The 12,684-nt window shown below is 37.1% G+C and overlaps 1 protein-coding gene across 2 annotated transcripts in view; it reads right to left on the bottom strand.

Moving 5' to 3' along the window:
- Positions 1-12,684, bottom strand: part of MDN1 (midasin AAA ATPase 1) — a 92,652-nt gene that overhangs the window by 13,354 nt on the left and 66,614 nt on the right. The window contains exons 70-88 of one of the 2 annotated variants that reach the window (XM_059842460.1): positions 12,359-12,505; positions 11,958-12,067; positions 11,440-11,513; positions 11,072-11,267; positions 9,434-9,590; positions 9,132-9,278; positions 8,580-8,706; positions 7,575-7,680; positions 6,424-6,539; positions 4,915-5,394; positions 4,159-4,385; positions 3,660-3,806; positions 3,267-3,439; positions 2,732-2,893; positions 2,464-2,601; positions 2,056-2,197; positions 1,654-1,826; positions 1,286-1,429; positions 509-641 (exon numbers count right to left, since the gene is read on the bottom strand). In XM_059842460.1, coding sequence (XP_059698443.1) covers positions 509-641; positions 1,286-1,429; positions 1,654-1,826; positions 2,056-2,197; positions 2,464-2,601; positions 2,732-2,893; positions 3,267-3,439; positions 3,660-3,806; positions 4,159-4,385; positions 4,915-5,394; positions 6,424-6,539; positions 7,575-7,680; positions 8,580-8,706; positions 9,132-9,278; positions 9,434-9,590; positions 11,072-11,267; positions 11,440-11,513; positions 11,958-12,067; positions 12,359-12,505 — 3,099 coding nt within the window. Of the gene's footprint in view, positions 1-508; positions 642-1,285; positions 1,430-1,653; positions 1,827-2,055; positions 2,602-2,731; positions 2,894-3,266; positions 3,440-3,659; positions 3,810-4,158; positions 4,386-4,914; positions 5,395-6,423; positions 6,540-7,574; positions 7,681-8,579; positions 8,707-9,131; positions 9,279-9,433; positions 9,591-11,071; positions 11,268-11,439; positions 11,514-11,957; positions 12,068-12,358; positions 12,506-12,684 lie in introns of those variants that run through there. The other variant, XM_059842459.1, reaches the window with a different exon arrangement.

The raw sequence follows: 12,684 nt of genomic DNA, 5'->3' as shown, positions 1-12,684 counted from the left end.
TTAAAATACTCAGTTCTAGACACAGAATCTGTGCTTTCTATAGCCAGATAATTCCTTTAAGTCACAGCTGATTTCTAGCTAGCAGGACAGTAGGATGAACTCCTAGTAACTTCCTTTAACCTAATATTCCTGAGGGCCAACTGACTTTTGAGAATACAAATACTTAGAAGTATAAGAACAAAAATGAAACCACAAAAGTAACTAGGCAATTAAATAAGGAGATTCCAGGCTGAGTTAGGCTGTATCACTTGGGTAACATGAGAAAGCATGCTCCACAGTGTGCATGAAAGGGAGGTAAAGGAAAATGTTACAATGCTGACTTCTTGTCTGGCCTGCATTTGGTATGTTGGTATTTGGATGCACAAATGAATTTATAGCTTCTAGGTGGTTACACGGAATCCTACCACCATCTCTCTCCTTTCTATAGACAAAAATGGCTCATGATCAGATAGTCTCCCCAACTTCCATGTGGCCTTCATCCAGGAATCTTAGAGATTTTCAGCTGTACCTTCGTCCTCCTCATCATCACTCTTCTCATTACTCTCCAGATTCAAATTATCAGGAAGGTCCAAAGGTTCAACTTCAGGCTCGTTTTCTTGCTGGCCATGATAAGGATCTACTTCATTGTCATCATACTCACGCTGTCAGGAAAAGAATGGGGGGAAAAAATAACAGGCATGGACCAAGTGGGAGGATAGGTAAAGATAAGAAACAAGATACTACTGTATTCTCTAGGACAAAGAAATACTGGATACAATATTACATTTTGATCAGTTAAAAGTGGATTTCCAGTGGTACACATAATCATACATGAAGAGCAGAAAGATAAATTTCAGCAAATGCATTTACATAAATTGGTGGTACTTACAACCACCATGTTTTGTGTTCAAAAGCCAATTTTCCTAGCTGAAACATTCTAAACAGAATATGCACTCTTGGAGATGCTAAATGTACTCTTGCATACTAAGGTGTTTCTTTTACTAAACACAACAGAATTAGAGTTTTGACGCTTTGTCCATCAAAACATCAATTCAGTGTAAAGCCTGTTTTGGCAGCTATTACAAGTCCAGGGTACTCCAAAGAAATCCTTTCTGGAATATGAATCAGAAAATAAATGTGTATTATAATGGATACAGTATGGTTTACTTTTAGCTCTGAAATGAACTTTTTTTGAGGGTGCTTCACTATAAAAAAAAAAGCATTTCAAATTCTCAGAAACACATGGTATGAGCAACAGAGTGTGGTTTAACAGCAAGACACTCCATGTAGTCCAAATAATTTTTACCTCATCAATTTGTTCATGGATTTTCTCTTTATTTCCACTGTCCTCTTCCTGTTGCTCTTTCTCCTCATTCTTGGGAGGCTGTTTTTTCTTATCCTTGTTTCCTGTCCCCAAATTATCATCTTTTGCAACGAGCTCTGAATCCTCCTATTAATAAATCCAAAAGAAACTCAATTACTTTATCCACTTTTCAAAGTCTTAGTGACATCATCTCCCACTAAAAAAAAAGACAACACTCAACAAAACTCATTCCCCGAAATTATCCCCTTCTAAGGCAAAAAGCCACGAGAGGCAATTCCCATTGTAGGTCACATTAAGTTAGCAGAGTTTAATTCCTTTGATATTTTTCCCCCCATCCCATTCCTTATTACCTCATCCATTCCTGGTCCAGTTTCTTCTGTTTTACTACTAGCATCTTCATCATCATCATCATCTTCATCATCCCCCCAGAGCCTTTCATCTAGTTTATCATCAGCTTCAGCATTATCAAGATTGCCCATCTGCTTATCCAGTTCCTCCTCTTCATCTGAATTTTCCTCATCTTCTGTGTACAGTTCAGAATGTGTTTCAGTACAGAAGAGAGAAAGCTAATGTTTTTGTTAACTTTAGAAGCAAAAAAGCAATCATACTTTGAACCTTAATTGTATCACCCCATTCAGTTAATTGATATATGCTGAAAAGGACACACATGCACATGTTATAGGAAAGCATCAACCATTACTGGACTGATCTACAACTTTTCTTTTAAGTTTGCCATAGTGGAAGAACCAAACCTTTTTTCTCCAATTCTCCATCATGCATCTTTCCTTCAAAGTCTTCAGACATTTCAATTGCATTGTCTTCTCCTTCAATGTCTGGTTTAGAATCTTGATCCTCTTTCTCCTTCTCTTTCCCCTTTTGAAAACTGTCTTCTATCTAAATCATTGGTAAAGCAAAAAATTACAATGGATCTTGCCTGTATATTAAAAGCTTCACAAATATATTAAAACACACACAAACATATTGTGATATTAGAAGTATCACAACAAGATTTATAAGCTGATAGACAAAGACAAAAGCCAACATAAATAGGAGACTGAAGATAACTTTATGGGTTTTTTTACCTAAGACATCCACATCATGGATTTCAAGAGCTTTTTCAGTTTCACTTCAATTAAACAAGATCAACCCCAAACACTTGCCTGATCTTCACTTTCTATTTTGTTGCTCACATCCTTCTTGCCTTCCCCTTCTCCAATACCACCATCCTCATAGTCATGGAACTCCGTTGCTCCCTCTCCTGCTTCATCTTCAAGTAACTCTTTTGGCAGACAAAATCCCTGCAAAGGTGAACAGAAACTCAAAATCTTCCTCAGTAATAAGTACATTTTTCAGCTTACTTTCTACTCAAGACATTTACACATTAACTATATGCTTGCCATAAAGCCACTGTTACCTCTAATAACTTACCTTCAGAGCAAGCTCTGTAAAAATGCTGGTTAGAACAGAAAGCAGTTTTCCAGTACTCCTGTGAGAAGCCAGTGAAATGGTGAGGTAGAACAGGATGAGGTCTGAATATTTGCAGAGCATGGGCTTTAGACGCACCAGCAAATAGCAGGACTGGTTGAAGAACTACAGTTAGAACAAAAAATCAGCTGTCAGTCATTACTTGTACTTCCTGACTATGCACCTCAGAGAGGCTCATGACAGTGACTGAAAACAGATGCTCAAAGCAGAAATATCAGAAGGTAATTTCAAGTACAATTTCTAATGTTTCTGGAGCTTTTTCTAGATTTTTTACAAAAACTTTGTCTTCTTACTACAGAAATGTTTAGCTTTTGCCAGACACTACAGAAGACTACTTTTATTTGTCCCCAGTTTCTCACATACTTCTAGTTCTAAGGCACTGGGCAAGAAGAAGCAAAGCACATTTAACCACCAAAGTAGTTACAATTCCAAATATCTCAAGACCCTTAAGCCAAAAAAATCATGAAAAAAAATTTACCTTGTGTTTATATGAAGTGCAGTCTTCCCTGTAAGATTTCAGGATCTCCAGGAGTTCTGAAACACCTGAAATTGCCTTCTGCACATGTAAAGCCTCCAAATCAGCAGACAGATCTTCATCCAAAAGTTTAGTTATATGTCCAGCTTTAATCACATCAAGTAAGGCTGCATCCTCTTCGTTTGAAACACATTAAGAAATGGAGATTAAGTCAGACATTCTAAAAATGTTATAGCAAGCAATCTAGAAATAGCCACCCTATCTGTCTAAACACACAATATCTATTAAAAGAGTAATTTCCTTGTGTACTGGTACCTCTGACACACAGTTTAAAAAATTAAGGTTTGTGTGGTTTAAACTCTTCTGCTCCCCACTCAAGTATATTGACAAACTTACCATTTTCCTCTGAAGATTTTTCTTCCTCTTTTCCACCTTCCTGTTTTCTCTCTACCAAGCACTGAACAGCATACAGAACAGCATAGATAACAGTTTCCACTTTTGTTGAGAATTGCTCCACAAACTCTTCATCCAACTGTTGATTTCCTTTTGAACCATAACACAGGCGGTTTTACATGCTTGTAAACATCAGATTACAGGTTCCTATGTTTCCTTCATGCAAGGACAATGACAGCACTATGCAACTTTTACTACACAGTTCTACCAAAATCTCCTTGCTAATCCTGACCTTCAATTACAGTGCGGGATCCGTCACTAATAGAGATTGTAAAAAAATTATACTGCACAAATAAAGCCTGGACTAAATTTTGCAAGTTTTAATTTCACAAAGTTTTTGGATATCAGAAGGAACACAGGGCCACCTTCAGCAATAACCAAACTAATAAATTCTTGTGTCTTTAACAACATTACAAATCAGGTGGAGAAAAATTATCCTCACCAGTGCAATCTGACACGGAAGCAAGAAGCTGTGCTCTCCAGGCTGTGAAGTGTGAAGATGTGTTATTAACTTCTTCTTGTATATACTTTAGGCTCTTGATTAGGGCCATCTGATTTGCAGCTTCCATGTCTTGTCCATTTGGAAGAAACAGGGACTCTATGCTTTGTAACTGGGCTGAGATTTCCAGCAAACAACTCACAGCTGATGTGCAAACTTCAAAGTCTCTCCTGCAACAGAAATACCATAATACTGAAAGAAGAACAACACTCCAACTTAAGATTAAACCTTTTCTTGGTCATGGATAAGGGAGAGGCAGCATATCTCCATCCTGAATTTATTAAATAAAAGATTAGACAAAAAGCTTATAGTCACAGTGTTTGAAGCAGAGAGAAATCAGAAGATTATTATTAAATAGGCTACAAACTTATTTTAAAATGAAAATCTCTTCATTAAATTTATATTTGAAATTCTCCTCATTAGCTAAGGAGCTATGGGGATAAAATCCTGAGAGACCAAAGACAAAGTGGGAAGCTGAGAGAGAAATTTTTTTCACTTTTCAAGGGAATGGGAGAAGACATAAATTTCTTTAAAGAGTCAGGCACTGCATTTTGCAAAAAAAAAAAAAAAAAAGAACAGAAAAATGTTTGAAGAGCACCTGAACCCACTTTTCAATATATGCATAGGTGAAAATTTTGTAAAATTACTTCACACATACTATGTGAACATAAAGAACAGATGTTCATACGTAGAACTCACCAGGAATAAAAGGAGGTCTCACGTGACTGTTGTCTTACTCTGTCCACCTCTGCTTTCATGGCCTTCACATTTGCTATCACTGCAGTCAACTGTGTAGCTACCTGCAGCCACAACTGATCCTTATTTCGCATCCTGCATCCAGGAGGCAACTGCTCAGCTGATACTGGAGACAGGTGCTTTAGATCTGGGGGAATCAGGTCAGGTATTCCCGCAAGAACATCTCCCATTTCAGGGACTGAACTCTGAGGAATGTTGGGTTTGACATCAGTCCTTTCACTGTCACTGCACCTGGCTGACTCTTCTTTTGGGCAGCACTGGATAAACCAAGACAGTTCCTCGAGAACCATCACACACTGCATGCAGAGTTGCTGCAGTCTGTCCGTCCAGCGCTGAATACTGTCTTGAGGAGGAAATGCTGCATTGTAGTCTCTCTCAGCAGTCAACCTAGAATCTATCTCTTGTATGCAACTCAGGAGGTTCCTAGTTAAGAAGAAAAAAAGAGAAGTTAAAAACACTGAGTTTTTTGTTGTATTTCATTTTTATAAGATCGACCTCTAACTACATTAATTTTTTAAAAAAATCTAGATAATATCTTCTCCTGGAAAAACTAAAACTATAGTTGTTTATTTTTTAAAAGTTTGGTTAATTAGTGATTTTTTCCATCTCCCTGAATTATGAAATACCACAAAGCCCTGGAAATCTGATTTGTTATGAAAGTCATAGTAATGCAGATAAATGTCCACAAAGTTTTACTATTTCTGTGACTGTAAAGCTGAGGAGTTTGTTTAGTTGGGGTTTTCTGTTTATTCATTTTTTTCAAGGTTCCTGGCCTTAGAATAAATTTTGCACCAGTAATCTCCAGTCCAGAATTTCTTCTCTCTACAAAGGTACTAGCTCCTAACCTGACTTGTAGAAGTTTTATGGACTACAGAGTGCTAAGAACAAATATGCTCAACAAAGGTGGCATTTGCAATGACTCCAGTGACTCAAGCAATGAAATAAAAGATCACATAGAGTAAGAAAGATTCTTACACACTTTTCCTTTTACAGTTTTGGCACAACATCCAGTATGTCTCACCTTCCTAAAATTTTTCTTTATAAGCTGTTGATGCTTTACTTATTTTGGCTCAAAATACCATCCAGATGATTTATTTGCCCCAGGTCAAGCCAACAACTTGAATGTAAACAAAATTAACTTAAGCCAATACCAAATGAGAGAGATATAACAATCTGTAAGTTTAATGGTTTAACTGCGTAATTAACTACAGGAATTAGTACACATATATGCCTTACTTGTTCTACAAAATTATTTTGATTCCAAAATACTACTGCAATGATAGGATAAACATAGATCTTTTCTATTTAGGCTTAATTGAGGGGAAAAGAAATATCAGGAATCAGAGGAAAAAGTTGTTATTTTCTTCTGCCTTATTTTTCATCTTTCTATAACTGATATGTTTACTGTCAAAATTTCTTGCCAACATTAAAACATTGGAAGATGGAAAATACCTGAGTAAGATCCACTGTTCTGTCAGTGCAGTAAGAGATCGCCTCTGTCTCACAAGCATCTGCATGAGGTGTGCAGTGAATCCTTTGCAGCGTTCAATGCTGCCCAGTCCAATATCCTAAACAAAACAGAGACAGAAAAAGTGAGAAGGAACAGTCAGATGAAGAACGAGATAACAGCAGTCTGTGTGCCTCCATTTCACTGAGCAGTCTGAAAGATTATAGTTTAATTGAACAAGTCTGACAAAATTTGCATACCGATCTGCCTTTCAAGTAACTTCTGCAACAGTCATTCATATTAGATTTCACTCTACTGCAGCAATTCTTAACAGGAATTTGGTTCCTGTATTAAATCTACCTTATACAAATAATGATTAAAATCTGAAGAGGTACCAGCCTAAATGCTTTACATTCATGACGAATGCTACAACCATTCTTTTTACCAGATATACTGACAATTACTTTCACCCCTTTCATTAGAAGTGGTCACATCTTAAAGCTCAGAATAAAATGGTCACAACACAGAGCATAACTGATCACAGCCACATTCCACTATTTGTATCCATTATCAGGTGTGACTTTGTTAAGATCATGTTGTAAAACAAGAGGTAAAAAGCATAGTGAGAGGAAGACTATCTGGAAGAGGTGCTTTTTTTCTGAAATTCTGGAAAAGTAGTTCTGGTATGGCAGAGCTCATTTGTCTGTTCTACTGGTTTTAGACCAATCTTTAAATGAAGAAATATATTAGCACTTTTTGTGTTGGACACAGACTCCTGTTACGCCCAATTATAAATATCAACTTCTTCAAAAACACTGAATAACAGTGGGATTGTTTTCTTTACAAGTTTGGATTCAGCATTCATGAGTTTCTTCATACACAAAAATTAGGCAATTAGGGATCTGCCGGGATGAAAGATAATGTACACTGAACAGATCATTAACTTCTTTCCCTGAACCAATTTTGTCCCTACATAAAACAGCAGGTTTCAACACACTGCATTTAATGAGAGCTACAAAAGTGTCATAATTAGTATCATATTACACAACACAGCGTTCATCTCCCATCACTTTTTTTACCACAAGGAAATTTCAGTCCCAGCTGGTAAAATGAAGTTAACAGAACTAAGATTCTGGTTTTACTTTGCTGGTTTTACCTTGGCAGGTGCTAACAAGGCTGTTTGGAGCCGAGAGTGACGTGCGAGTGACCGATAGAAGTACTTCTGGCATCCATCCCAGGCAGAAGAAATCTCTGTCAGCAACCTGCCAGGGCACAAAGAAGTATGGTATTAAAATGTAACTCAGCATGCTGGAGCCACCAGGTCAGCTCTTCAACACAATCATTTTGCCTGAAATTTGTTGTTTTGAAAATGCATCGATCTTGGAATTCTTCATTTTCTCTAAAAATATTCTGGTCTTAAGAAAACATTTAATTTAAAAAATAAATTCTAAGGAAACCCTAAGCAATAGCAGCAAGATCTTTATCTTTAAATACCATTTAATGCTTTAATAGTGATATTGTTTTTCTTCCCCCTACCATGTAGCTAAATCCAGCTTCACACAGAAGCCTTTCTTTTCAACCTGATACATAAACTAAATGCTTACATCCCAGAAGGACAATAACCAGCATGTCTCAATGACAAAAAAGCACTTGTTGACAGAAAAAAAAAATCTGACAAAACATCTTTCCCCTAAGAAAGCTTTTCCAGTAATGCCCACTTTGAAGTATATGTATTTTCTCCTGAAATATCCCATTATTTAATGAAGATAAAACAATGAAGAAATCCCTGAAAATCACAGCTCACCTTCAATAAAATTATTAGCAGTTTAAACTCTAATATACTGCTAGCAAAGCATCCCAGGCAAGGCTGGACAGTTAACTGGAGGGCTAACTGAGATCTCATTCATGGAAAGAATGAAACTGAGGGTTCAGTTGAAAAGTGCAAATATAGAAGAAAAATGAAATAAAAAAAAAAAAAAAAACCACCCAAATCCTTGCTCAGTTGCACATACCAAACTGAGATGTAATGGGAGGAAGGGAATATGCAAAATCCTAAATGAATTACTAACCAGAAACCCCAGTCTAAATCAACATGCCATAAATTGTATATATTACAGCTGCAATTCACTCAGTCTGAGGGTAAGAAGTCCAGGGTACATACGTGGTGTCCAGTTCATGTGTACAATCCACTGCAGCCAAGGCACTACGCAAGTCCAGCGGGCGGAGGTAGAGAATTTCCTGGCAGTCTTTTGAGCGGGACCAGGACAGACCTTTCCGGTACGACAAACCTGCAACGGTATTGCAGCACACATCCGCTGATGCCCTCGTTCTTTGGATGAAAAATGTCACTCACACAGTTGGTAGTAAGACATCAAATGTTCTTATTTTGACAAGTCTTTGAACATACTACAAGTTTTGTAATGTAAGAACACATTGTAGCTGAGCTATCTTGAGCTGAACATAGCAGAACAACACAGCTGACTGAAGTAAGACTAACAAAGACCTGAGTACATTAAGGACTTTTCACTGCCCCATGTCCTTTCAGAAAGCTGAGTTAGGGATCATTTTTAAGACATGAAAAGGCTAATGAATGAAGAGGGTAAAGGTGTTATCTTACATCATATTACGGTGGGTTTAGATATATTAGCAAACAAAGTAAAATAGCCAAGAACTCTATACTTTTAAACCAAGCCTGTTTTTAGTGGAAGCTCACCTGTTTTAGCAAGGCTTTTAAAGAGATCTGACAAAGCCCGTTGCTTTTGCATCTGAATATGCTTTGCCTCTGATTTCTGCTTCTCCTTAGTTGCTGTCTGATCAAATGTTAAATTTTGCAGTTCTGCTACAGAAACAATAATACCACCTGCATAAAAGACAGCAGACAAAGGTATGAGATTGAAATTTGCATGTACGCAAAGCAGCTCCAGGAAGACAACTATGTATCTGCACTTTTTCCTGATTTGTTCCATTTATGTTAGAGAGGTCAACTGTGGTATGGAAATCACAAGAAAACCTAACCTGTGAACTGGTCGAGATTTTCCACCAGGTTTAAGAATGAATTATTTTCTGTAACTGATGTACACATTTTCTTCATTTTCTTTGTCAGCTTAGACAGACGATACTGAAGAGAATCTGTATGAAATGTAATGACACCCTGACATTCTGGGAGTGCCCTCTGAAAAAAAAAAAAAAGGAAGAAAATTATACAAAAATACTCAAAGCTCTTGTTTGATCCCTAGCAGGAAATAACTTCTAAAAAGGGCTAAGTTCTGCATTCATCTGAAACCCCAAAACATGTTAATGTGATTCCTTCATCAGTTCAGCACCAACACTTGAGAAAAAGCGTAACACATGAGTATCAGGCAGACTTCAGTTTTGAACAGTCAAGTGCTTGAAAGGTGCTATGATCTTACTGTCTTAGGTGTTTGTCATTACCTCTATGAAAAAAGTAATCACTGCGTCAGGTCAGCTTCCTTTGGCTTCCTAGTTTAAAGGCATTAACCTAAATCACTAATGCCCCCAGGGTATCAGGTAAGAACTCACTTTCCACTAGACATGAATTTTGTTTTTAAAGAACAACAAAAACAGTGTGCAAGCAGAAATTATTAAATAACTGAATTAATTCCTCAGCATATCCAAAGCTTTTCAAAATTTTTTTTGTTAATTTTTTTTTTTTTTTTGTTGCATGCATCTTTAAGGAATGAAGACAACATGGAACTGCAAGAAGTGAAATTAATAACCCTGTTAAATATCAGTATCAGGCTTACAAATCACCCACTAAAAAACAAAACCCTCAATCAATCAATCAAATACATTAGATCTGCATTAAATTTCTGCCTCATTGCTCTACCTTCCTGTACAGGACTTGAGCAAGATCAGCCCTGCTCCTGGTCTGAAGAAACGGAACAAAGCTGAGGGTAACTCAGCATTTCCCACTCACCACCAAATTCTGACGAGTTATGATTGTCTCCTTGCATCTTGTTAATAAAAACTAGTAATATGAATAGGAATCTCTTTCAGGAAAAAAATTAGCTGACTTCCTCTCTGAGCTGGGCAAATATTATTTAGAGACATACTCAAGTGAGACTCTGTGGAACAGGATTCACCATGTATCAGCTTGTCCAAGACAAATGTTCACAGTCCACAAACTTTCAGTCAACAGCAAACATATGGCAATACAGTGCATTCCTTTATCAGTATCCAAGCCAAAAGTGATTTAATATTTAATCAGACCTCAGATACACACAAATCCTACAGCTACATCATTATTTGTTTGGGTCCTTGTTTAGACAAAAAAAAGGGTAATAATAATTTCAACTCCCAGGCTATTTTACTTCACTAGCAGAGAAGTAACAAACTGCTGCAGACAATATGTAAGCAAATGGGAGATGAAATGTGTAACAGCCTCATCTCTGTGTATCAAAGCACAGATATAGTGCCAGATCAGTACAGACCATGCTTGTCATCCCATGCTGCATTCCCACCCATCTGCAGTGTTGCATAACACTGAACACAAGTAAGACCAAAAAAGTTTATGATATATTCAACAGATCTGACACTTACATAACATTTTCCTGCAATAATCAGTGAAAAGCAACGTATAGATGAGAAAAGAGAAACTGTTCTTCCCACACTTAGAATAACTAATTCAGTCACCTTGGTAACATCTGTTCTAGCAGACAGAACCTTTCTCAATGTGTTGTTTAGCCTCTGAATTTTGGTTTCTTTGTCGTCAGACTCTTCTTGCTTTTGCATGCAGTCCAGCTGCTCTTCCTTACCAATTTCCACCAAGGCCGGCTGACACGGCTCATCCAGAACAACTTCAAACTTCTTCATGAATTTAAAGAGAGTTCTAATTACCAAATGAAAGCAAAAAAATTACTGGGTTTTGTACTCCTGGAAAAAAATGTTTTCACTGTGTTATGAGCAGAAGAAACATTTCTGCATTCAAATGTAACATCATAGAGAAATAACCTAGAAGGAAGGTTTCAAAAAGGGGAGCTTTATTTTAAGTTCTGACTTACCTGCGTATTTTTTCAACTGATTGCTTTATAGCCCAGAAGCTGACATCATTCCACCTGGAAATCTTCACAAATTCCTATTAGGAAAATAAATAATCAATGGGATTACTTATGTAAATAAAATTAATAATTTCCACATCAAAGATGATCTTTAAACCTTATCAGCTATGATGATCTGGTAGCTTTAAAATCCCAAACATTTTTGCAAAGGGAGTAAATTATTGTACAGGCATCTTATTAACATAATATTTGCAGTGCATAAAACTGCTGCATAGCCAGATGTTGTGGAACAAACACGGGCTTCACCCCTGGGTAGAAACCTTCATGGATAAATGGGACTGATCAAACATTAAAGCTTTCAATCAAACCCTCCCCCACCTCAAGAATTAATTCTTGCCAAAGAAAATGTTTAGTAAGGATTTCAGTGGCCAACAGAACTACTACAGACAAATTCAAATAGTATCTGCTCCACTGTTCCTTTGATTAGACCAGTATGTTGTCTGAGCCAGGTCTCCTTTTACCTTAAGTTCCTTTTCTATGGGCTGACGAAGTTCAGTGATTTTGGCCTCAACACACTCTGAAAACTGCTCATAGTAGTTGTACAGATTCCACAGGATGCTGCACAGAACATCTAGAAGGGAGAAGGGACAGATAATAACAATAATCATCATAATCATCATCATTTCTTTTAAAAGAGGGCATTTTTCAGTATCATTACAATAAATACACCCCAGTTCTTTGTGGAAGTTTAGCAACACCGAAAGATGGGGTAAATTGACCAACAGGAAAACAGTAAAACAGCTCTATTGGCTTGTGTTCTATTTATGAGCTCAGTGACCTGTTTGGAAAGTCTGGAACACCTGATGGCTGAATATTGGGATGCTGTATAGGTAACTCATCAGAGGTACTGCTAACAACTTACCCTTTTCTGCTACTTGAGGCATCAGCAAGACATGGCAGTGGAAAACCAGCAGTACTTGAAGCCGTGCCTCAAACTCTCCCAGAGAAGAGCCTTCAATGAAAGCCTGTAATGTGCTGACCAGAGTTTTCAGATCCATTTGCTCAGTTCCTGAACATTGCACCAGAAATTTAGAAAGAGAGAGAAAACAAAATAACCCCTAAAATATTTACTTGAAAATTGTTGTCTTTTATAACTTATAACTTTCAATTAAATACTGAGTCTCAATTAGGAAAAGTTCAAAAAAAAAAAAAATAGGGAAGGGGCAGAGAGGGGAAGAATTCTGCTTT

Source organism: Haemorhous mexicanus, chromosome 3, assembly GCF_027477595.1.
Source record: "Haemorhous mexicanus isolate bHaeMex1 chromosome 3, bHaeMex1.pri, whole genome shotgun sequence".
Taxonomy (NCBI): Eukaryota; Metazoa; Chordata; class Aves; order Passeriformes; family Fringillidae; genus Haemorhous; species Haemorhous mexicanus.
The sequence above is the reverse complement of the archived record's forward strand: the minus strand, read 5'-3'. Positions and strand labels throughout refer to the sequence as shown.